Source organism: Ostrinia nubilalis, chromosome 15 (genome assembly GCF_963855985.1).
Source record: "Ostrinia nubilalis chromosome 15, ilOstNubi1.1, whole genome shotgun sequence".
In the NCBI taxonomy this organism is placed as follows: Eukaryota; Metazoa; Arthropoda; class Insecta; order Lepidoptera; family Crambidae; genus Ostrinia; species Ostrinia nubilalis.
This window is the reverse complement of record NC_087102.1, coordinates 11442802-11468657: the sequence shown is the minus strand read 5'-3', so window position 1 is coordinate 11468657 and position 25856 is coordinate 11442802. Positions and strand designations below refer to the sequence as shown.

General features: G+C 43.9%; 1 protein-coding gene across 1 annotated transcript in view; it reads left to right on the top strand.

The window, feature by feature from the left end:
• Positions 1-627: 627 nt before the first annotated feature.
• The window catches only part of LOC135079023 (ubiquitin conjugation factor E4 B), a 28937-nt gene continuing 3708 nt past the window's right edge, over positions 628-25856 (top strand). Inside the window, exons 1-14 of the mRNA XM_063973652.1 lie at positions 628-834; positions 988-1617; positions 2328-2466; positions 2942-3504; positions 4661-4909; positions 5941-6187; positions 9834-10007; positions 12203-12323; positions 13061-13192; positions 16127-16327; positions 18973-19315; positions 19402-19497; positions 24156-24283; positions 25585-25723. Of these exons, the coding sequence (XP_063829722.1) occupies positions 811-834; positions 988-1617; positions 2328-2466; positions 2942-3504; positions 4661-4909; positions 5941-6187; positions 9834-10007; positions 12203-12323; positions 13061-13192; positions 16127-16327; positions 18973-19315; positions 19402-19497; positions 24156-24283; positions 25585-25723 (3186 nt within the window). The 5' untranslated portion in view covers positions 628-810. The remainder of the gene's footprint in view (positions 835-987; positions 1618-2327; positions 2467-2941; positions 3505-4660; positions 4910-5940; positions 6188-9833; positions 10008-12202; positions 12324-13060; positions 13193-16126; positions 16328-18972; positions 19316-19401; positions 19498-24155; positions 24284-25584; positions 25724-25856) is intronic.

Below are 25856 nucleotides of genomic sequence, written 5' to 3'. Positions count from 1 at the left end.
CCTGGTCAGGCTATAGTAATCTTTTAAACCATCGTCTTTAAAACGAATTTAAAAGAAACTATGCAGCATTTTTTCAGCTTTTAATCTTGAGGAGTTTTTTTCTCGCGTGAATTTTGCTCTCGGTTTGTTGCTGACTCGCACACTATACAAAGTTGAAAGACTTTCACATTAATTATGATATTTAAAAAGCTTGTACGCTTTTCATTAAAAAATATACGAGATGACTACGTTGACATGACATTACGATAGTCATAAAAATTAGTTGATTGTATTTATTTTATTTTAAGAATTCACGAACGCATCTTTATGCTAGAAATTTTATTTATGAATAACTTTAATTAGCACAATACTTGAGAAACTGGAGAGATGAATTTAAAAGATAGTATTTTGGTTACATGTTTTACATTTTAATATTAAAGTAAATATTTAAATCCACAATTTAAATTATATTTTGCTGAATGTATCTCTTACAAAAAATTAAAAAGTAATTTATAGTACTCACACGAACATCACTATTGTAGTGATATCTCTTTTTAACGCAGTACAAAAGATAGAGATAGAAAATTGACTTCGCTTCCACCACGAAGTTCGTACCGTGATTCGTACAAGGATGACGCGTGTATTTTCAATACTTTCTCGTCATTACCAGCGACAAAGTTAAAACGTCAAACAGCTGAGCGAGGTGACTGATTGCTTGTCGTTTTGTGGCTTGCTCTTGTGTTCGTCTTTCTTGTTCAGTGATTCAGGCAAAATTTTGAAAAACAGTGTATTCACCAGGTATTCTTCAGGGTACATACAAGCATACTGAATATGAGTGAACTAAGTCAGGAGGAGGTAAGTCGAATATTTGTTTTGTAAACGAACATTGGCGTAGGTAGTGCGTATGGCCAATCTAATTTCGTAACAAAACAAAGCGTCGGTGTATCTCGGTGGCGCGCTTCGTAGTCTTTTACACGTGCTGAAAGACCTCGTGTCAATTGTTCGCAGATAAGAAGACGGCGCTTAGCGCGTCTGGCCGCCCTGAGCGGAGCAGGGTCGGGGCCGTCTCCCGCGAGCCCTCCGGCCACCCCGGGCGCGTCGATGCCGTCGCTCGACGTCGCGCCTCCCCTGTCCCGGCTGTCGCCCGCCTCCACCCCGCGAAGCTCCACGGAGCCCAGCACCCCCGACCTCAACAACGCAAACAAAGAACCCAACTATAACAATGAAGTCAGTAAAAGTGACGTAACAGATCAGACGAATATACCAGCCGACGGTTTAATTGTAACAGAGAAAACAGACAATAATTTATTAGACGAAATGCCCGATACAAAGATGACTGACCTGTCTCAGACGAGACAGTACAACAGTTTTGATTCCATGGGTGAGGACGCTTTGCTGAGTTGTGGCTCAGTGAGAGTGGGCAGCTTGCCCCAGTCAACGGTTGGTGGCTCAGAAGGGACGTCGACGAGAGAAGACAGCACATCTAGGTCAATATCACCAGCGCAGTTTGCGGAGCCATCTCCGGTCAGGCCGAGACCTAATGTTTCTCCCAGTTGTTCTCGGCGGTCCCTCTCTATGGAAGTGGATGATAGCTCAGAAAGAAATTCTCAGTCAGACCAACAACATGAGCCCATGGAGGTAAGCTCTAGTACTGTTCTTATTTCTTTACATTATTTTGTAACTACCTAATAATAACTATTAAACTATAAAGATATTGTAAGACTACCCCCAAAATATGAAAATTATTAATGAAGATAAATATGGTAATATTTTCTATGTGGTAGTACCGATTTAACATGATTCAAGACGAGTATTTATAGTTCAGATGTTTACTACTACTGTTAAATGATATTAATTATGTTTATTTCACACAGTATAAATCATGCCAACTACCAGTTGTACACAGAACTATCACAGTTTTAATGCAAAATTTGATTTTAATGATACCAAGTTACAAAATTCTTATGTAATAAGATTTGTCTTAAATCAGATCATTTTGGTTATCTAACATTTCATTGTTACAAAGACTATTTATCTCATTCACATCACAGTTTGTAATTATAAAACAATTTAGTTAAATAGACCAAAGGTATTTGTCATTATCAATGACCTTATAATAAATTTAGAGTTACAGCAGAATACATTCTGTACCTCTAAATTCTGTCAGAATAACTGTTTACTCTTAATAACAGCTGATGCCTGGACCACACTATTGTACACCACACAAGACAAGAATAGAAAGATAACTTAGTTGCACCTTTGTTCTCTGTATTAATATACGGGCTGGTAAATCTGGTTGTGATAAGAACTTGTACTATCCTATTTGTTTATTTTATTGTATTCTTTAGGTTGAAGACGACTCAACAGCTTCGCCAGCGCGTAAAATTTATCGGTCGCGAACTGTCAGCTGCACAGAATTGACAGAAGACCAATTGCGGCATATTGTCGCCAAAATTCTCCAGGTGTCCTGGTCAGAAGATAGTGCTGGTAAGCATATAGTTTGCTACTCTAATGCTCTAATAGTTTACCTATTAAAACTTCATTCTAAATGACTTTTCAAATCGATTTCCCTAAAGTCGTAATCGGACCCCATGACCTTTCGCTTGTTTTTCAGAGTTTTACTTCTTTGAATCACCATATGCTTCATTATTTATCCTTGTATTATATTTACCATTGTGCATTTTGGTTAAGAAAGTACTCAAAGAGCCACGCCCTTCTCGGTTTCGGGACCGCGGCCTAATGAATTTAGATTTGTATTTTAAAAAATGGCACGTTTCATACACGTATTACGCCGTGCTACACGCTGTCCGCTCATTCTGGTCGGTCCGCGGTCTATCAGAGGCATTTACGTGACTACAAAACCTGAGTCGTGAGCTGTCCCGCAACAGAGGCGCGAATGAAATCCTCGCCATGAGTTCATAGCATTAGAGGATCAAATGTAGAGTTAAAATTGTTCTTGCAGGTGGAATATTTGTGCCATCGGTTGCAGCAGCCTTACTTGACAATCCTAAGTTAAGATTAGACGAATTAGCATCAGAAGCAATAATGGACGTGATTACTCAAATAGCAGACGGATCGGATCCTCTGAATCAGAAGCTTATAGCAGTTTCTGAAACATCGAAAAGACTGAGCGAAGATTGCGGAGACGACACGCTGACGAGCGGCCCGCTCGGCTCTGAGACGGACGCCGACAAGGCGGATTGTCCCACCCCGTCGCTGCCTATCCCCAAAACCATCCCAACACAGGGACTTGCTGTTAGTTATTTACTGAGATTTTACAACAATATCAACCTATACGAAAGGGAACATCCAAAGAAGAGCTCGGAACCACCTCTTAGTGATCTACTGCAAAATTTAAGGACTTTATTGGTGAATCATTTGGTGCTAGTGCTACAGGGTCGATTCGAACTGGAAAAGTGCCGCAAATCGCCCCTGCTTCCGTACATCCTCATCGGGAACACGCCCATAGGTCTGATACCAGAAGTATTAATCGCCACATACACGGAAAAGGAGGTCTTTGAGGAGGTAAATTGACATTGTTTTTATTACATTAAGATACAGGCAAATGTAATTCAGATTACTTGAGACATTATGTATTTGAATATAAAGCATGCAATAGGTAGTATTGGAACATGCATGTTTGTTTTATATTTGTGTTAAAATGGGTCTACCTTTTTCGAAAAATAAATATGTAATACCTCTACATTATTCATGAGTGTTCGCAAGATGTGGTCAGCCACTGTTTATTTAAAATTTATAAGTTGCGTTTATGTTTTTTATCTTTATCAATAGTTATCTTGTTGAACAAAGGATTTTTAAATGGGGTAACAACTATTGAATTTTATTTAATGTGGTGACTGGGTACTTTGAAGTTTTGAACATGGAAGACCAATAGGAAAACCCTATATTCCGCAATCAAACATGTCATTAATGGAGGAGCTTCAACTGTTAGCCTATTTTTTTAAAAGCCTGTATTGGGCGCGGAGTATAGTTGTTCAAAGAATATTAGTAATTTGTATACTATACTAATAGTTCCGTGAACCCCGAACCCCGTCGGTCAGTCCGACTCCTTCCTTCACCGTTTGGCTATTGTCGCTTCAAGATTTTTTTTAAAGATTATTAGCAATTTACTAATAGTCCCGTGAGCCCCTCGTGTTAAGCTAAATAAGCTTGTGTTACGAGTGAGCTGACCACAATTTATAGTCGAGCGGCGCTGGGATTCGAACCCGCGTTCCTCGGAACTCGAGTTGGCTAGTCCGACTCCTTCACCGTTCGGCTATTGTCGCTTCAAGTTTTTTTTTAAGATTATTAGTAATTTGTATTGCACAAATTACCGTGGGTTCACTACGATAGTCGAGCGGCGCGGCGGAGTTAGAACCCGCGTTCGCGTTCCTCGGATCTCGAGTCGGCTAGTCCGACCACTTCACCTTCAATGAGGGCTATCGTTTTAGCGCTCACCAGTTAGCGCCACTGTAGAGTAAGGTCCTGTCACTTGCTAGTAGCGAAGACAGTGGCACCAACTGGTGAGTGCTAAAGTGGTAGGAGAACTATCGCATTTGCACTCATCGAGATGGCGCCACTGTAGAGTAAGGTCCTGTCAATCGCCAGGGGTGCCAACTGTTAAGTATAAAAACGATAGCCCTCATTGCTATTGTCGCTTCAAGACGATTGACGTGCACAGGTATTCGTGCCTCTCCTGATGGGCATTCGCGAGGAAATGCGTCGCTGCGTGTCACCGGGCGTGGGCCGCGGGCACGGCGCGGCGCTGCGAGCGCTGCGGTCGCTATGCGACATGCGTGCGGGCCCGCGGCACGCGCTGCGGCCCGTGTGCGCGCTCATCGCTCGCCTGCCCAGCCTGTGTCCCGACGCCGTCACCACCGCGCCTGGCAGGGAGATCGCGAGGGTCAGCTTCCTTGGGCCGTTCTTTGCGGTAAGTTCCTCTTTGCACAGTTTAATCATAGGGATTTCGAAACAAATAAGTCTGTGAGAGAATCAAATAAGGACATGCCCCCCATATACACTATGTATCTTTTATGTTTTGACTTTCAGCAGTACACATAGACTGATTTTGATCTTGGGAAAATTAAAGATATTTTATTCAAGTCAACCATAATTTTCTTGTTATGTTAGTTTGTTTATGCCATTGAGAAATTTTTTGTAGAAGATTATAACAAATGTGTCTGTTTGCATGTCGTCTGAAAACTTCGAAAGACGTTTTTACGCATTTACTGATGAATACAATCAAGATATCACAACATCGTAAACACCTATCATGTGTATAACAAACGTGCGGTTGAACTTATTTATAATGCTCCTTGAAGTAAGCAAACTCCGTTGATGCGTCGTCAACTTGCGCGTTACGGTTGTGTTCATTGTTCCGCGTAGTTGTTTATTTGATGTTATGATGCGAGGGATCGGTAAAATTAGAACTAAATTCGACGTAAATCTGGCAGACAAATTATTTTGTACCTGAATCTATTTCTATGACTAAAGTCAAGTAATGGATTGCGAGAGGGAGAAAAGTTGTCATTAAATTGACCATATGCCAAAAAAACCTAATCCCGTCGTATCATGATACTACACGTCTTTTTTAAAAATTGTAGAAAGGTAACTAGTACGACTTCCGATCAAATAACGTTTACAAAATGTGCTTTCGTTACCTCTTTACTTTGACCCGACCTCAAACAACACACACTTTTCCCGTTAATGAGGGCTATCGTTTTAGCGCTCACCAGTTAGCGCCACTGTAGAGTAAGGTCCTGTCACTTGCTAGTAGCGAAGACAGTGGCACCAACTGGTGAGCGCGAAAGTGGTAGGAGGACTATTGCATTTGCACTCATCAAGATGGCGCCACTGTAGAGTAAGGTCCTGTCAATCGCCAGGGGTGCCAACTGTTTAGTATAAAAACGATAGCCCTCATTAAAAAGCAACAAAGACTTACCACGCTTATCCCTTGTTCAGATTTCCCTCTTCGCCGAGGAGAACCCGCGTCTAGCCGAACGCCTATTCGCGAGCGGTTCCAGCGACCGCAGCCTGGCGTTCGCACTGCAACGGGAGGTGGAAGCCAGTCGCAACACGCTGCATAACATCTGCCACAATATCCTGCTGTGTCCTGAAGCTAGAGAGCCTTTCCTGAACTTCTTCGCCGCGATACTGCAGAGGAACGAGCGACGAGCACAGTTGCAGACCGACGAGAGATCTCTGGCTGGTGAGTGCTACATTTTATATCCTTAAGATAGACATTTTCAATGCCTTTCGTAATAGTTACTTAGTTTATTTCAACCAAATGACGTCCACTGCTGGACAAAGGCCTCCCCCTCTCTCCACAAAGACCGGTCAGAGCCGCCCGCATTCAGGTGCTTCCCGCGACCTTCAACTAGATTGTCTGTCCATCGAGTGGAAGCCTGCCTACATTATGTTTTCCGGTCCGATATCTCCACTCAAGAACTTTTCTGAATAATTACTTACAGGAAATTAATATTACTCACTCGAGTGAATAATACTAATATGTTTCAATGATAAAACAATTAAGGAATCATTGTCGTTGTTTTGACGATTACTATTGCCTGGAGTGGGGAGGTACTTGAATTGTAAAACGAAACAAAATCACTTGCAAATCTTTAAGAATGTTAAAATTTTAATTGTTGCAATCAGGTTTTACGCTTCGAGAGGGTTTTAGTCGTTGCGCACTCTTAGTACTTAAAAATACGGATACTTAACGCTGTGTTATTGTTCTTTAACACATTTTCATAGCTTGTGGTGGCAATATCTTATTATGCAAATAGATCACAGTTCAGATACCGTTATGAATAAAAATCTTGAAGATAATTTATCGAATCTGCCTTTAAAATTTACAACAAGAAATGGTTCACCTTTTGCACATTTCATTGGGCATTTTCCACACAAGATTAGAATACATCGGTCATATAACAGTCTGTCATAGTGTCACTACAGCTCAATGACCGCTCTTGAACCACACTATGACGTAGTCCTGTCCATAAATCACATTTGTGAAAATAGTTATAATTTGTTCATTATAAACTCACTCTGACCGTATTTAATCAAACTATCTTGTCCAAATGAGTTATGCTATCAGTTGTTTATCTAGTTTTCCAGTTAAATACCTTGATGCAGTGAATTCTTAAACAACTGATTTGTACAATATAATTTTCGGTATCGTGTTGACATTTTATTACTAACGATAAATTACAGCGGATTTAAAAAAAATAAAGTAACGACTTAAAATATATAATCGAAATCGTAATCATATATTGCATTCTATCACGATTAATTAAATTGTAGTTTTATAAGGTCAGTACTATTTAGAGAACTAAACACATTTAAGCTTGTTAACGGCAGCAGCGGCGACTTTAATAAATGTTAATTGTAGCATTGAGTGCGTAGACGCGTGCGTTTAATGACTGGCGAAAATAGATTATAAATATCGTGAGGATAGTGATGTATGATTATCGATACATTATGTACTAAGCCTCTATCCTTGTAAATAATAACTTTTAAAAAAAATAAAACCGACTTCAAATGCGTGAACACAAAAAAAAACTAAAAATTAAAAATATTGCGTATAAAAAGGTTCATCCCCAATTTTCCACCCTTGAGGGTGAAATATTTTCTTCAAATTCGCATGAAACCACCCTTTTGATAATACCTATTCAACAAAAAAATAATCGTTCAAATTGATTTATAATCGGCGGAGATATTGCGTATAAAAAAGTTCATCCCCAATTTTCCACCCTTGGGGGTTGTTTTTTCTATTATTAAATTTAAATGGGACCACCCTTGAGGTACTACCTATACGCCGAAAAAAGATTTGTTCAAATCGGTTCATAATTGGCGGAGTTATCGCGTAACAAACATAGAAAAAAAAAAAAAACATACGGGTCGAATTGAGAACCTCCTCCTTTTTTTTGAAGTCGGTTGATAACAGTCATAGGGTGATTGCTATAGTAATTAGCCTATACATAGTTATTGGCATATTGGATTGTTAATAAGTAAGAGACAAAAATATTTACTACATTGGACTGCGTATTGCTCAGAAAAAATATTTGTCTCTTTTCCTCTCTTAATAACTTCCATTAGGCTTGTTTCTTTTCATTTTAGGCAAGTTGGCCAATAACTATGTTTTGGCTAATTACTATAGCGATCACCCTAGTTCTTACAACTAACAAATCACTTACAAGTCAAGAAGTTTATAATGCTTCAAATTCAACAAAACTAATTACTCAAAAATACTGCAGCAACTAGGTATTAAGTAAAACTATATGATCCATGTGAATATGTAGTCGTAGGCGTATCAGGAAGTTTAAGGATTTCTGTATCTATTATGCCATTGAAAGGTTGACATAATTACCTATCGATAGATTATAGTCAGTTCGTTGACAACACTGCTTGAGATGTCTCTCACCTAGCGTGTGTCTAATAGACGATTTTGTATTGGCATATCTCCAAATTATTTACTTTCCAAGATTGTATCATTACCCCTTGTAAATATTTGTATTTACCGTCGTGCGATTTCCCTGAGGAAGTTTTGAATTTCGGCCAACATAAGACGCGTAAACAACGGTGAATGTCTCCGAAATAAAAGTAAATGACTTCTATTGTTCAAGATAGAAGGAAAACTTTTAAAAAATACTAGAAAATTCAATCAATGCAATGACTCAGATAAAATAGTTTTTCCATAATCTCAAAAAAGTATATGTAACCAGTTTCCGTTATGATTTCATATAATATACTTGGATCTTGATATTGAACTGACCTTCATTATATTATCGTTTGCGCGATTCGGTCTGATTCGTGAAATCTTTATGCAATAACTAGGTAAATTAATTTTAAACTTATTAAATACATTTAAGGATCAGGCTAAAAGTAGCATGTTTATAGTCATATAAAAGTTTACTGTTGAATTTATGCCATCGCCTTGACTTCCAGCGCATACAACCACGGCCGAGGGTTCCCCGCCACCAATCAGTAGCAATCAGTTCATCCGTCATAGCCTAGACGATCGTCCCACACACCATCTCTATTAAAAATCATAATTAGATTACATTGTCAATTCAATATTTTTGTTATTCAGCTGCGACGAATATCGATGTATTGTAAACGTACCTATTTTACAGTCCAAGAAAATCAAATCAGTTTTCAAATAAATGTAAAATTGATTTGTAATCTGTACCTTTACTTTTAGTATCTCTTTTTTTTAGTATTTCTTTAAGCATTTTAGTATCTCTGAAATCAATAAATAGTAAGTTGAGTTGGTGAAAAAGTAACTGACTGCCACAAAAATCTATGACCGTTCATTTTCACTCCACTTTGGTGACAAAAACCTGCCAGCTATACCGTTCTTCTAAATTGCATACCCACTGGCCCGGGGGAACCAGTAGGGTATGTGAGGCTCTTCCTGCCAGATGAGCAGGACATACACACTAAAACCTGACGGTGTCCTCCTTAAGTCTTTGGGACGGAACTGCGAGTTATTGTCCGAGCTAGGTGGCTTAGACATTATTTTTCAGCTCCGCCTCAGCTTCAGGGGAGTAGTACCTCTCCTGTTCTTCGCTAACGGTGCGCGTGAACACAAGCGCGCGCCGCCGCTACAGGTCCTCCTATAGCGGCCACCAAACACCTCCGTGTCTAGTGACCGAGGACCCTAAAGGTTCGCTCAAACCAACGCGATCACGCGCGATAAGCCGGCGTGCAGCGATGGCGATCAATGCATTTAAGTCTGGTCGCCATCGCTGCACGCCGGCTGATCGCGTGTGATCGCGTTGGTTTGGTCGAACCTTTAAGTGTTAACTCTGTTACAGTGAAAAACGGTCCTAATCGTTGTTCGTTAATTCCAGGCGACGGCTTCATGCTGAACGTGTGTTCGGTGCTGCAGCTGCTGTCGGTGCGCATCAAGCTGGAGCGCGTGTACCCGCTGTACACCTTCCAGCCCGGCGCCTGGGCCAACGTGCGCGACGACACGCGCCTCTACTACACCGCGCAGGAGGCGCAGGACTGGCTGGACGAGCTCAGTGAGTAGTGCAGGAGCCGCTCACACCTCCAGGCGCCTGGCCCGACGTGCGCGACGACACGCGCCTCTACTACACCGCGCAGGAGGCGCAGGACTGGCTGGACGAGCTCAGTGAGTAGTGCAGGAGCCGCTCACACCTCCAGGCGCCTGGCCCGACGTGCGCGACGACACGCGCCTCTACTACACCGCGCAGGAGGCGCAGGACTGGCTGGACGAGCTCAGTGAGTAGTGCAGGAGCCGCTCACACCTCCAGGCGCCTGGCCCGACGTGCGCGACGACACGCGCCTCTACTACACCGCGCAGGAGGCGCAGGACTGGCTGGACGAGCTCAGTGAGTAGTGCAGGAGCCGCTCACACCTCCAGGCGCCTGGCCCGACGTGCGCGACGACACGCGCCTCTACTACACCGCGCAGGAGGCGCAGGACTGGCTGGACGAGCTCAGTGAGTAGTGCAGGAGCCGCTCACACCTCCAGGCGCCTGGCCCGACGTGCGCGACGACACGCGCCTCTACTACACCGCGCAGGAGGCGCAGGACTGGCTGGACGAGCTCAGTGAGTAGTGCAGGAGCCGCTCACACCTCCAGGCGCCTGGCCCGACGTGCGCGACGACACGCGCCTCTACTACACCGCGCAGGAGGCGCAGGACTGGCTGGACGAGCTCAGTGAGTAGTGCAGGAGCCGCTCACACCTCCAGGCGCCTGGCCCGACGTGCGCGACGACACGCGCCTCTACTACACCGCGCAGGAGGCGCAGGACTGGCTGGACGAGCTCAGTGAGTAGTGCAGGAGCCGCTCACACATCCAGGCGCCTGGGCCGACGTGCGCGACGACACGCGCCTCTACTACACCGCGCAGGAGGCGCAGGACTGGCTGGACGAGCTCAGTGAGTAGTGCAGGAGCCGCTCACACCTCCAGGCGCCTGGGCCAACGTGCGCGACGACACGCGCCTCTACTACACCGCGCAGGAGGCGCAGGACTGGCTGGACGAGCTCAGTGAGTAGTGCAGGAGCCGCTCACACCTCCAGGCGCCTGGCCCGACGTGCGCGACGACACGCGCCTCTACTACACCGCGCAGGAGGCGCAGGACTGGCTGGACGAGCTCAGTGAGTAGTGCAGGAGCCGCTCACACCTCCAGGCGCCTGGGCCAACGTGCGCGACGACACGCGCCTCTACTACACCGCGCAGGAGGCGCAGGACTGGCTGGACGAGCTCAGTGAGTAGTGCAGGAGCCGCTCACACCTCCAGGCGCCTGGGCCAACGTGCGCGACGACACGCGCCTCTACTACACCGCGCAGGAGGCGCAGGACTGGCTGGACGAGCTCAGTGAGTAGTGCAGGAGCCGCTCACACCTCCAGGCGCCTGGGCCAACGTGCGCGACGACACGCGCCTCTACTACACCGCGCAGGAGGCGCAGGACTGGCTGGACGAGCTCAGTGAGTAGTGCAGGAGCCGCTCACACCTCCAGGCGCCTGGCCCGACGTGCGCGACGACACGCGCCTCTACTACACCGCGCAGGAGGCGCAGGACTGGCTGGACGAGCTCAGTGAGTAGTGCAGGAGCCGCTCACACCTCCAGGCGCCTGGCCCGACGTGCGCGACGACACGCGCCTCTACTACACCGCGCAGGAGGCGCAGGACTGGCTGGACGAGCTCAGTGAGTAGTGCAGGAGCCGCTCACACATCCAGGCGCCTGGGCCGACGTGCGCGACGACACGCGCCTCTACTACATATTGAGCGCCTTTAGCGGAAACTTTCAAGAACTAAAATCTTCATATATTTTTTTAACGCAGTCGATATCGAATGCGCTTGATGTAAACTCACACTACGCCCCCTGTACAGTCAGGAAGGATCTACAGTTTGGCGTCCAAAAACGCAACCAAAAAATATACGTTGAGTAGTTCCGAGGACCTTACTGTCTTGGAACCCACAACGTAACGTGACTCCCCCGGGTCTACGTGTGTCTATGGGCGGCCATAATCACTCACCATCAGATGACCTGTTTGCTAGTTTGCCTCCTTACCTATAAGAAAACTAATTACATTCGTAAAAAGAGAGAACGTTGCATGAACGCGTACATTGTATAGATAGAATTATGTTGATGCAAATCATGTGTTAGTTTTTACAACTAAACGTTTTCATTCGTGGTCTTACATAGATATTAAATCGCACTAAACAGAAAATGAAATATGCTTATTGCAGACAAAGACCCCAACCACAAGTGGCCGGAGGCGAAGTTCACGACGGTGTGCTGGTTCCTGACGCTGCACATGCACCACGTGGCGCTCATCCCCGCCCTGCATACGCATCAGCGCCGTATACGGTGAGTTCACGATACCTCGAATTAGTTCTTGATATAACATCATCGTCATCATTTCATCCATCGCCATCCACTGCTGAACATAGGCCTCCCCCAATGCTTTCCACGTTGATCGATTGGTAGCGGCCTGCGTCCAGCGCTTTCCTGCTACCTTTAACGATGTCGTCGGTCCACCTTGTAGGTGGACGTCCCACACTGCGTTTTCCGGTACGCAGCCTCTATTCCAGAACCTTGCTGCCTCATCGGCCGGCCGTCAGTTCTTGATATAAAAAAGAAAGAATCATTCAACACTCAACCTAAGCCCTTAATACATTGTGAATTGTTAACCCTGGGCCTTTCCCTCGGGCTATACTTTTATCCAATTTGTTCTAGCTTTATACTGAACTGATCAAACAGGACTGAAGTCTTCACCATATTGACCGTTACCATTCTTGATCCGGAGATCAACCCGACCCGGAGGTCGTACTCGTTTCGTATCAAGCTCCGTATCTAGTTGTGGACGATTTTATTTTACTCCGTTGATCGCGTATCATGATAACAGTATTGCATCAGTATTCATATCTCTTTTGATGATCGGATGAAAACCAACTCGACCGTACCGTATAGCGATACGAATACAGTTATGGGATGAGATCGGGCAAATGTTACATCTCAGAATTTTTCTTAGAATCGCGAAACTATAAGTCAACCAAAAAAATTTAATATTTGCTAAATAACGAGAACGTTTTTCTTCGTCGCAGTGCATTCCGGGACCTACAGAAAGTGATCGAAGAGCTGATGGCGGCCGAGCCTCAATGGCGCAACAGCTTCTCCGCGCTGCGCAACCGCGAGCTGCTCAGCAGGTGGCGGCGTCAGATCAAACGCCTGCACAGGTAACACGCAGCACGGATCAAGCGCCTGCACAGGTAACACGCAGCACAGATCAAGCGCCTGCACAGGTAACACGCAGCACAGATCAAGCGCCTGCACAGGTAACACGCAGCACAGATCAAGCGCCTGCACAGGTAACACGCGGCACAGATCAAGCGCCTGCACAGGTAACACGCAGCACAGATCAAGCGCCTGCACAGGTAACACGCGGCACAGATCAAGCGCCTGCACAGGTAACACGCAGCACAGATCAAGCGCCTGCACAGGTAACACGCAGCACAGATCAAGCGCCTGCACAGGTAACACGCAGCACAGATCAAGCGCCTGCACAGGTAACACGCAGCACAGATCAAGCGCCTGCACAGGTAACACGCAGCACAGATCAAGCGCCTGCACAGGTAACACGCAGCACAGATCAAGCGCCTGCACAGGTAACACGCAGCACAGATCAAGCGCCTGCACAGGTAACACGCGGCACAGATCAAGCGCCTGCACAGGTAACACGCAGCACAGATCACTTTACACAGGTGACATTTCACTAAGCAGGTTGTACCTACGCTAGCAGATTAAACTTTACAAACAACACAATAAGATCGGCTATATCAGTTATCTCCGAGCGCATTATCACAAACCAGACTCGTTATAACGTTTCTTGATATAGGCGTATCCTACTTCTGGCTAGCTGATTGAAACAATTGACTGATTGATTAACTGCGCTTGCGCAGTGATGGCATTGCTGTAGACCTAGGATTCGCGTCGCGATAACCCTTTATCGATTTTACGCAATAAGCTCATACATTCTGACGTCTAAAAACATCGATAAGAAGTGATCACGACTATTCACGACGCGCATCCTAGCTCGGCTGGACATTTACCTTTTAACATGGGCGAAGCAGCTGGCAGAAGCAGTTATTTTATCCCGAAATCATTACATAGTATAAAACAAAGTTGCTTTCCGCTGTCTGTCGCTATGTACGCTTATATCTTTAAAACTACGCAACGGAATTTGATGCGGTTTTTTTTATTAGATAGTGATTCAAGTGGAAGGTTGTTAAGTGAGTCATTAATAAATCATTTATCAGAGCCACAGCGTGCACACACGTGCCACTTTTAGCATCGGCGATTGGCGATTTAGCCGCTTTTTAGTAGCTGAAAAGAGTGACTTTTCAGTTCAGGACCTATTAGTTCCAGCTGTATATTTTGATTTGATTTTTTTTTTTTTATTTTGGAATTTCTTTATTTGCATAATTAACATACATACACACACCGGCAGATTTAGAGGAACGGAAAAAAAAGCATCAATATCATCATTATTTTAGGAAAAAAATGCCTAATTATGACATTATTTTTTAATTTAATTCTAAATATGAAAAAAATAATTGCCAACAGTATATTTTTTTAATTATTTTGTTTAAATTACCCCATCAACAGTTTCGTTGAGTGTTTTGAATTGAATGAAGCTTTTGCTAATTTGGATTTCTTTTACGTGAAAGATGTTTTTTTCTGAGAATTTTGTTGTGTAAGCATTCAGTTACTTATAAGGGTTTATTATGCCCAGCTTAGCACCGTCAGAAATCATTAAGGCAGATGAAATGAGAAGTAATGGCCATGCATACAAATCGGCTGCCGTAAGACGTCGTTGATCAGTATCGACCACCCATGGCAGTAAGCAACGGTACAGATTGATCATTTCTGTCGTTAGGAGGAGGGTTCAAGTCAGAAAAAGGCGTACTTCGCGACGGGATGACCGTTTTTTACAACTTCGAGTTTTCAGAAAGTCGCGGTTACCTGCTGTTCAAGCCAGAAATAACCTTAAAGACACTCGAGGAGTAAGAGTGACTGAGCCCACAGTTCACAGGAGATTTACTGAAGTTGGTATAGGTTCATGCATACCCGAGAAAGCTCCAACTTGTGACACAGCACCGAAAAAACATATTGAACTTTTCACGTGAATATCGTGATTGGGTCTTGAACGACTGGAGGCATGATCTCTTCACTTATGAGTGCAGAGTTCTCTTAAACCAGATCGATGGAAGATAGCGAATATGGAGACACAAAGAGAACGTAACATTTAGTCTTAATTTTGAAAATATCGTGGTTTATGGAGGTAGCTTAATTCTGGTGTGGGGAAGGATTTGTTTGGGAGCTCGCACGGAGTTAGTGGTGGGTGATGGAGGAAATACGACTTCTGAATGGTACACTAGGAACATTTTAGAAGAACATGATGTGCCATTTACTCCATTTATTGTGGACTCCTTTAGTTTAATTCACGATAATGTTCGTTTTCACAGTGCTCGCTCAGTACAGGCACATCTAAACCATTTGGATATGTACCCATGATGCAGTGGCTGGCAAGATCCCTAGACAAGAATCCTATAGAGCATGTCTTGGACTTTCTTAAAAGATGTGTTAAATTCAGAATACCACCGATGGTGTTGAGAAACGCGTTACTAGAGGAATGGCAGACATTGCCCCAAAATACCCTTCATAACATTAACTGCAGCATGCTCAGATGAATGGAAACCATCATCAGAGCAAGAGGGGGAAATACCCATCATTAATTAATTCATTTGGTTAGTGATAAGCTACCCTAATTTTTAATCTGGCCACAATTTCTAATTTTTGTTCAAAACTGAAAAATTGAAATTTCGTTTCGATGATTTTTTATTAAATAAAAACGACTAAATATTTAAAAAATCTATGTTATTTTATTTTATTTTAATTATCTCTTTATTTTGTATAATAAATATTTCATAGATCAGTAGTAATTTTCCTTATTTTCATACTTTTTTTTGCGTTCCGCTAAATCTGCCGGTGTGTGTACATGTTCAGTTAGTACATGATAACTTAAAAGCTAGCATTTTTTATAGACTTAATAATACGTGTTTATAAAACATGCAACATAATGACATCTGTATATTATCATGCGATCGCAGGTCGAAGCAGTGCGCGGAGACAGCGCTGCTGGACGGCGACGTGATGCGGCGCAGCATGCAGTTCTACGCGAGCGCGTGCGCACTTCTGACCGCGCAGTTGGAGGCGGCGCGCGTCGGCTCGGGCCCGCGCGCCGGCGCCTTCCGCGCCACGCCCGAGTGGTACGTCGAGGACATCGCCGAGTTCATGCTCTTCGCCGTCCAGTGAGTCGACTCTTCTTCTTTTTTGATGATGGCAATACACGTCGAGCTCGACTTGATTTGTGCCATTTTCAAGTATACAGGGTGTTAGGTAAATGGTAAAAGCAAAACAGTGCATCGTGATTCTTCTGGTTCTCTCAAGTTGTCCATAGGAAGTCTCAGTGAAGCACCACAACTTTACTGAGACTCAAAGCGTGGGAAGGGGTATCATCTATCATCCTGCATAATATCATTACTTGATCTCATTTTGTAACTCGTATCACTTATACAGGGTGTTAGGTAAATGGGTATATGAGCCAACACTAGCCCATGTTAACATGGGCATATAAATGGTATGGTGAAGTCAGAAAATTGATGTCTTCATTAATTATTTTAATTTTCATACAAATCGGATTTTATAAAATTTATTTTGTATGAAAATTTAAAATAATTAAAATGATGATATCAAATTTCTGACTTCACCATACCATTTATATGCCCATGTTAACATGGGCTAGTGTCGGCTCATATACCCATTTACCTAACACCCTGTATAAGTGATACGAATTACAAAATGAGATCAAGTAATGATATTATGAAGGATGATAGATGATACCCCTTCCCACCCAAAGTTGTGGTGCTTTACTGAGACTTCCTATGGACAACTTGAGAGAACCAGAAGAATCACGATGCACTGTTTTGCTTCACTTGCCCACACTCATGCACGTTCACGAACACTCGATGGTTAAAATAATCCACCATTATTACACATTAATAGCCCACACACGAATTTGAGGAAATAAAACAAAACCGCTAACATGACGCTTCAGATTCCCGCCAAGAAGTCCGTGAGTCAACTCATTTGGCATTTGTTTTTTTATTTTATTTTATTCTAGCTTCGTGCGGTTTGCACAATGGCCAGTGTCAAGTACATGGTTAGGCATGTCGACATGTTTGAGGAGACCTTTGTCTAAAGCCCGGTCTGTGAGCACGTAGAATTTTGTCCAATGACCCCAAGCTACCCATCCTTATCGCTCGCGCGTAATTATATTACTGTCGCGACTGTGCGACGGGCAGCCGCAGTGAGTGTGCAAGCCAGACTATAGCTTCGTGCAGTTTGCACAATGGCCAGTGTCAAATACATAGTTAGACATCTCGACACGTTTTGAGGAGGCCTTTGTTTAAGAGTGGAAGTCCTGAGCAATGATGATGAAAACTACAAATCCAGTTGGGATTTAGGATCAACAGTAGTAACTGCAGTAAGGCAATCGTGACCGTTCGCTCTGAGGCTCGGACTGCAAGCAATTCTCCAAATTCGAATCGATTTATCATCACTAAACATCGTTCATGATTAGTTTTTGATTCTACATATCAATCGTTATTTCTTACTTCCTTATATCTTATTTTTAATCTGCTTCATTTACTAATGTACGTATAATGTTTTAAATTACTTTATCATTATACAATATTATGAAAATTATGTATAATCTAATCTATCAGATAAAAAAATTATATCATTTTGTTATCTATTTTTATCTAACTAATAAGGAAAAAAGCTAGCGCATTAATCTCACCTTTGTCTAACTATTACCACACATACACACTACCATATAAAGCAAAACTAACTCGATTCAAACTCAAGATTCAAGTCTGTGATCTGTTTAAACAATGTTTGGACCTATCATAGGCTCGAGTCTATTCTTAATACAGTAAATACTATAATACTGACATTAATCGGCAAGCAGGCATGCTACATGTACGCATCTTGTCTCGCTTCGCACCCTTCGCTCGGGCCGTCGGTGACTCGCTTCGCTTGTCTGTTCTCACTCGCTACACTCAGCATCTAAATCGGTCTACGTAGAAACTGCGATTCAATGTTTCGTGTTTAGGTAGTCACTAATGTGCCAGAACAAGCTTTCGAAATATGCACAATGGGTACTAATATAATAATTATAACATAACATTAATTATGCTTCAAAGTCATGCTAAACAATAACAAGACTAACACATCATCCTATTACGCGACTTGAATTTTTTTAGAAATAAACTTTAGGATTCATGTTATGCCTAGTGAGTTATGCAAAATATCTTTTCACATTCGATTATGCGATGCAAAAGTCCTGGGGTCTAAAATTGCGGGTCTGTAAGCTCGTCCGTGGTCCGAATGCATGCTGTCCGAGCCTCAAGGCACGCCACCTAATCGCGCGACAGATATGAGATGCAGATCCATTCGCGGTTTTGCGTGGGACTCACGTACTACATGGAGGCGATATCCGGCCAGCAGTGGTACACCCAAGATCTCTTCGAATTCATGCTCTTTTGCGCCGAGTGAGTCCACTTTATTTCTCCGAGGAAAAGGTGCATCACTTAGTTAGACAAGCTTCGTCAATGCATCGGAAAGAAATTTATATTCGTCACCATTCAATCAGTGTACATTATTATTCGTTTCCATCTCATACCTCGCTGGGAACCAATAATAATTACGAATGTACTTATTATGCATGCGATGCAATGAGATCGCTGTTCTCTGGGTCATGTCAATTGCTGATAATTTGATCTCCATTTGAGCCTCATCTATTCTAAATTTAATGACTTGAATCCAGTTTAAACGCTAGTTTAAGATATCAGTCAATTTGTAACGCACTATAAACGGGTTTCGTCATTTCCAGATACGTCCCACGGATAGTAGCAGACTACATTGAGGACCCGATCATAACGTGGCTGCTCAGCGCCATCTGCAACTCTCACTTGATCAAAAACCCGTATCTGGTAGCGAAGATAGTTGAGGTGTTGTTCGTGATCAACCTGTCGCTGCCGTTGAAGCTGAAGAACGTCTATGAGAAGTTCATGGACCACCCCATGTCGCAGACGGCGCTGCCGAGCGCGCTCATGAAGTTCTACACAGACATCGAGACCACCGGCCAGAGCACGGAGTTTTACGACAAGTTCACGATCCGATTCCACATCAGCATCATCCTGAAGGGCATGTGGGAGCGGCCTATTCATAAACAGGTCAGTTTTTATTGCACAACATTAAGTTTTATTATTGACCTCTTATTTTACTAGCTTGGCTTAATACTAGTTTTCGTTTATTCCAGGCTATCGTGAAGGAGTCGCGCTCGGGCCGCCAGTTCGTGAAGTTTATCAACATGCTCATGAATGACACCACATTCCTATTAGATGAATGCCTTACGGTAAGTTAATGTTTTAGTGTTTGCAATGAGGATCAGTACTGTTGTAGAAAATTCAATAAAACTAGTATCTACGTTAATCTTTAAGACATAAGAAAGATATATCTTTTTGAATTTTCCAAATCGGACTTACGAAGATATTAAGTAATAAACATAGGCCGTTTTTGCCGCTAAAAGTCAACGTACGCAGGGCCGCGTGACGTCATTATATCCGAATCGAGCGCAGCCGGCGTACTATTGGGATGGAAAATATTTTTTTCCAGCTAAACTATCAGTTTTAGAAAAAAACTTGTAATAACATTTATTCATCAAAATAAAGTAACCTATCGACCAGTAATTTTTAAAAATAAAAATTGTGAAAAATAAGTATCGCTATGTCCAAAAACCACATTTTCATAGGATTCGATGCAATGCGGAGACGCGGTTGGGGTGAGTGTAACTTAATGATTGTTTGTATCGAACATCATAATAATACATAATATGATGCTAATACCCAGTTTCTGGCCTGGGGGGGGGGGATAAATCATACCCAGCTTATAGCCTGGGGGGAGGGGCAAGCCTTACCCAGCTTCTGGCCTTGGTGGGAGGGGGGGAGAGGCAAGTCATACCCAGTTTCTGGCCTGGGGGGGGGGGGGGTAAGTCATACCCAGCTTCTGGCCGAGGGGGAGTCATACCTAGAGATGGGTAAGTGCTAATAATCCGATTAATAGCAATTGGCTAGTAACGGATTAAAAGCAGTTATTAGCCATTAATAGCCAATAATAGCCGATTTCAGATGGTAACCCTGCTATTAATGTTATACTAATGATTAAACATATCCCTTCATAGTTTACAAATTTAGCACTTGAAATTTGGAAGGGACGTAGCTTAGGTACCGTAGAGGTGCATTAAAAAAGGAATACCTGAAATTCCCACGGGCACGGGAATTAGCGGGAAAATCCTTTTGTATGAAAAATCTAAACCGCTTAAGTTAGACGCTTGAAATTTGGCATGAAGGTACCTTAGTAAACTTAAAACATAGTTACAAGAGGATATTGCAAAATTCCCACGGGAACGGGAGTTAGCGGGAAAAAAACATTTGTATGAAAAAATCTAAACCACGTAAGATAGATGCTTGAAATTTGGCATGCAGGTACCTTAGTAAAGTCAAAGCTTAGTTACAAGAGGATATTGCAAAATTCCCACGGGAACGGGAGTTAGCGGGAAAAAACATTTGTATGAAAAAATCTAAACCGCGTAAGATAGATGTTGGGGCTAAAACGGGATCCGTGCGTACGAAATCGCGGGCGGCCGCTAGTCTAAATATATTATAAAAGGAGAAACTGACTGACTTAGTGACATATCAACGCACAGCCTAAACGGCTAAACGTATGCACTTAAAATTTGGAAGGGACGTAGCTTAGGTACCGTAGAGGTGCACTAAGAAAGGAATTCCCGAAATTCCTACGGAAACGGGAATTAGCGGGAAAATCCTTTGGTATGAAAAATCTAAACCGCTTAAGTTAGACGCTTTAAATTTGGCATGCAGGTACCTTAGTAAACTTAAGGCTTAATTACAACAGGATATTGCAAAATTCCAACGGGAACGGGAATCAGCGGGAAAAAACATTTGTATGAAAAAATCTAAACCGCGTAAGATAGACGCTTGAAATTTGGCATGCAGGTACCTTAGTAAACTTAAAGCTTAGTTACAACAGGATATTGCAAAATTCCCACGGGAACCGGAGTTAGCGAAAAAAAACATTTGTATGAAAAAATCTAAACCGCGTAAGATAGATGAAGGGGGTAAAACGGGATCCACGCGTACGAAGTCGCGGGCGGCCGCTAGTACAGTATGAGTCTTGAGAAATTGCACATATGCGCCTATTTTCAACTACTAAACCTATTTTTATCGATAAAAAAAGTCAAAAAATATCTGAGTTTTTATTATTTATTGACATTTTCTGGGTATTTTATGTATTTTTTTAGTATCGCCTGTTATTTAGCACTAGCGGCCGCCCGCGACTTCGTACGCGTGGATCCCGTTTTACCCCCTTCATATATCTTACGCGGTTTAGATTTTTTCATACAAATGTTTTTTCCTAACTCCCGTTCCCGTGGGAATTTTGGAAAATCCTGTTGTAACTAAGCTTTAAGTTTACTAAGGTACCTGCATGCCGAATTTCAAGCGTCTAACTTAAGCGGTTAAGATTTTTCATACAAAAGGATTTTCCCGGTAATTCCCGTTTCCGTGGGAATTTCGGGAATTCCTTGTTGTAACTAAGCTTTCAGTTTACTAAGGTATCTACATGCCAAATTTCAAGCGTCTGACTTAAGCGGTTTAGATTTTTCATACAAAAGGATTTTCCCGCTAATTCCCGTTCCCGTGGGAATTCCTTGTTGTAACTCAGCTTTAAGTTTACTAATGTACCTACATGCCAAATTTCAAGCGTCTAACTTAAGCGGTTTAGATTTTTCATACAAAAGGACTTTCCCGCTAATTCCCGTTCCCTTGGGAATTTTGGTAATTCCTTTCTTAGTGCACCTCTACGGTATTTAAGCTACGTCCCTTCCAAATTTCAAGTGCCTACGTTTTAGATAATATTACCGTGGTTTAGCCGTTTAGGCTGTGCGTTGATCTGTCACTAAGTCAGTCAGTTTCTCCTTTTATATATTTAGATTCTTTTTTAACTACAATGTCGTTTATATAAATTACATTGATGTTTTTTAATATTTTAGTTCTTTTTTGTTTCTTTGAGTAATATTTGATTTTAATATTGATTTGATTTTAAAGGTGGAAGAAAAAACGTAAGAAACTATTAATAGCAGGGTTACTAGCCAATGGATGGCTAATAATGGCTATTAATAGATAATAATCAGTTATTATCCAAACTAGCTGGCTACAAACCCATCTCTAGTCATACCTAGCTTATGCTTATGGACTGGGGGAAGGGGCTAGCCTTACCCAGTTTCTGGCCGAGGGGGAGTCATACCTAGCTTATGCTTATGGACTGGGGGAAGGGGCTAGCCTTACCCAGCTTCTGGCCTGGGGGAGGGGGGGGGTCAAGTCATAACCAGTTTCTATGGGCTGGGGGGAGGGGCTAGCCTTACCCAGCTTCTGGCCTGGGGTGAGGGAGGGGGTCAAGTCATACCCAGTTTCTGGCATTTCTGGCATGGGGGGGGGGTGTCATACCCAGCTTCTGGCCGAAGGCGAGTCATATCCAGCTTATGCTTATGGCCTGGGGGGAGGGGGAGGGGTCAAGTCATACCCAGTTTCGGTCCGGGGGGGGGGGGGGGGGGTAAATCATACCCAACTTCTGGCCGAGGGGGAAGTCATGCCCAGCTTATGACCTGGGGAGAGGAGGGGGGCGGGGGAGTCATACCCAGCTTCTAGGCTAACTACTTTATTTGAATAAATCGCCAAATATACCACCGCGGAGACCCCAATCGCGTTTCTGCGTTCCATTGAATAGTATGAGCGTGTGGATTTTTTGCGTTATTTTTCACAATTTCTATTTTTAAAAATTACCTATCGATAGCTTACTTTATTCTGATGAATAAATGTCATTACAAGTTTTTCTCTAAAACTGATAGTTTGGCTAGAAAAAAATATTTTCTATCCACGCAGTACGCCGGCAGTGTTCGGATCGGATATAATGACGTCATCGTCCCCGCGCCGGGCGGTCAGTGAACTTTTTTAGTAATTTGGCCATAACTTCGTCAATTTTTGTCGTAGAACAAAAATTTTTGGACTGTGTATTAAGGATTTCTTAGCCCTATAAATCTGCATTCACAGCTAAAAATCGAAATGATCCTCATTTTGCCCATCCATTTTAGCCTGATCATCACTTTCCATCAGGTAAAATCAATCATCCGGCATGATCAGTCAGTGCTTGAGGTATGTGAACGATACCACAGAATAATAATAAGTACTACGTACAGAAGTTTTACTTCGCGAAGGTATTTAAAAAAAATATGCTCAATGTCAATAACAATATGGTGTAATTTGGCCTGTCTCAAGAGTCGAGCACCATTTTGTTGACAAACGTCAGTGATCGGCACTGCGCCGAAGCTATAGGGCTGACTTCGGTAAAATGATGTGACGTGAGGTGCCAAACTGCGGAAAATGGCGGAGGAAATACATGATTTAGCATGAATTATCATGAATAATATTAACTACTTATTTACCTCTCAGTGTCTTGAGGCAACTTAAAAAAGTACATTCTGTGTTTTTATTATTATTTAGGCAGTTAAATACTGCACAGTATTTAGTATACCATTTTCTTTAGTTTCTTCCATCATACACAAGAATACGCGTGCGTGAGTCAATGTTCGCTCGTATGTGAGGCCTTGTCGAATAGTATCCTGTAGGTGGGCCATCGTGCGTGTTTTGTTTTCGATGTAAACTCGCGGAGATGAACAGGCCTGGCGATACGGGAGGGGTGACATTGACATATTACAATGTGACAGAGCATACAAATCTGGAGCACATTTGAAGTCTGACGTTTGATGTCCCAAAAACACCCTCCCGTGCCGCTCCCATACCTCGGGAATGATGATTGAGTTAAGCGCTACTGCGCTAGACCGTTAAGTACGTTAAGCGCGCTGTAGGGCCATTCTTACCAAATTGGTTAACAGATGTCACTAAGCTGAGATTTCAACTAGTTTATTTTTGTCCTTAGTACCTGAAACGTATCCACGAGGCGCAGGAAGGCACCGCGGCGGGCGCGAGCGGCGCCACGGCCGAGGCGCGCGCGCGGGCGCTGGCGCAGGACGAGCGCCAGTGCCGCTCCTACCTCACGCTCGCCAGGTCAGTGGGAACACTCGCTCGTGACGCAGCACCTCAGCTGTAGCACCTGACACGCATCCACGAGGCGCAGGACGAGCGCCAGTGCCGCTCCTACCTCACGCTCGCCAGGTCAGTGGGAACACTCGCTCGTGACGCAGCACCTCAGCTGTAGCACCTGACACGCATCCACGAGGCGCAGGACGAGCGCCAGTGCCGCTCCTACCTCACGCTCGCCAGGTCAGTGGGAACACTCGCTCGTGACGCAGCACCTCAGCTGTAGCACCTGACACGCATCCACGAGGCGCAGGACGAGCGCCAGTGCCGCTCCTACCTCACGCTCGCCAGGTCAGTGGGAACACTCGCTCGTGACGCAGCACCTCAGCTGTAGCACCTGACACGCATCCACGAGGCGCAGGACGAGCGCCAGTGCCGCTCCTACCTCACGCTCGCCAGGTCAGTGGGAACACTCGCTCGTGACGCAGCACCTCAGCTGTAGCACCTGACACGCATCCACGAGGCGCAGGACGAGCGCCAGTGCCGCTCCTACCTCACGCTCGCCAGGTCAGTGGGAACACTCGCTCGTGACGCAGCACCTCAGCTGTAGCACCTGACACGCATCCACGAGGCGCAGGACGAGCGCCAGTGCCGCTCCTACCTCACGCTCGCCAGGTCAGTGGGAACACTCGCTCGTGACGCAGCACCTCAGCTGTAGCACCTGACACGCATCCACGAGGCGCAGGACGAGCGCCAGTGCCGCTCCTACCTCACGCTCGCCAGGTCAGTCGAGAACAGGGATGTTGCGAATATCCGCATCCGCAAATGCGGAGCATCCGCACGAACTTGAACATCTGTATTCGCATCCGCAATGATCAATGCGGATTTTTATGCAGATGCGGATGTAAGAGCAGGGTCGAAGAATGGCGCGTTTATTGCATTTCATTGCATTGGTTAATGTCAATGTGAACGAAAAAAATCGGTGACAAGATTCAACGCGTTTGATGTGATCTATCATTTGTTTCTTGTAAATAAATCATTTTGAGCCAATGATAAGGCTGATTGTTAAATAAAATATGCAATAAAAGCTACTCTCACAATTTCTTATGCGACTAATATACTTTTTATATAAGATTTTAAACATCCGCATCCGCGGATGTGAGCTTTCAAAAATCCGCATCCGCAGATGTAAAAAAATCGGCATCCGCAACATCCCGCAGGAAGGCACCGCGGCGGACGCGAGCGGCGCCACATACTGTTGAGATCAACAACATTGCTATATTATTATTAATAAGCAAGATTGCTTACCTTCGTTACTGTACCCGCAGGGAGACGGTGGACATGCTGGAGTACCTGACGGTGGAGATCAAGGAGCCGTTCCTGCGCGCCGAGCTGGTGGACCGGCTCGCCTCCATGCTCAACTTCAACCTGCAGCAGCTCTGCGGGCCCAAGTGCAAGAACCTCAAGGTGAGCGCTGGATAACGGTGTAGGTATTGGATTGGCCGATTCGAGATCCTAGGAATCCTTTGTATCGAAATACTCACTTATGATCTCGCTAGTATAGTCTGGTCGCCGAGCACGTAGAATTTTGTCCAATGAC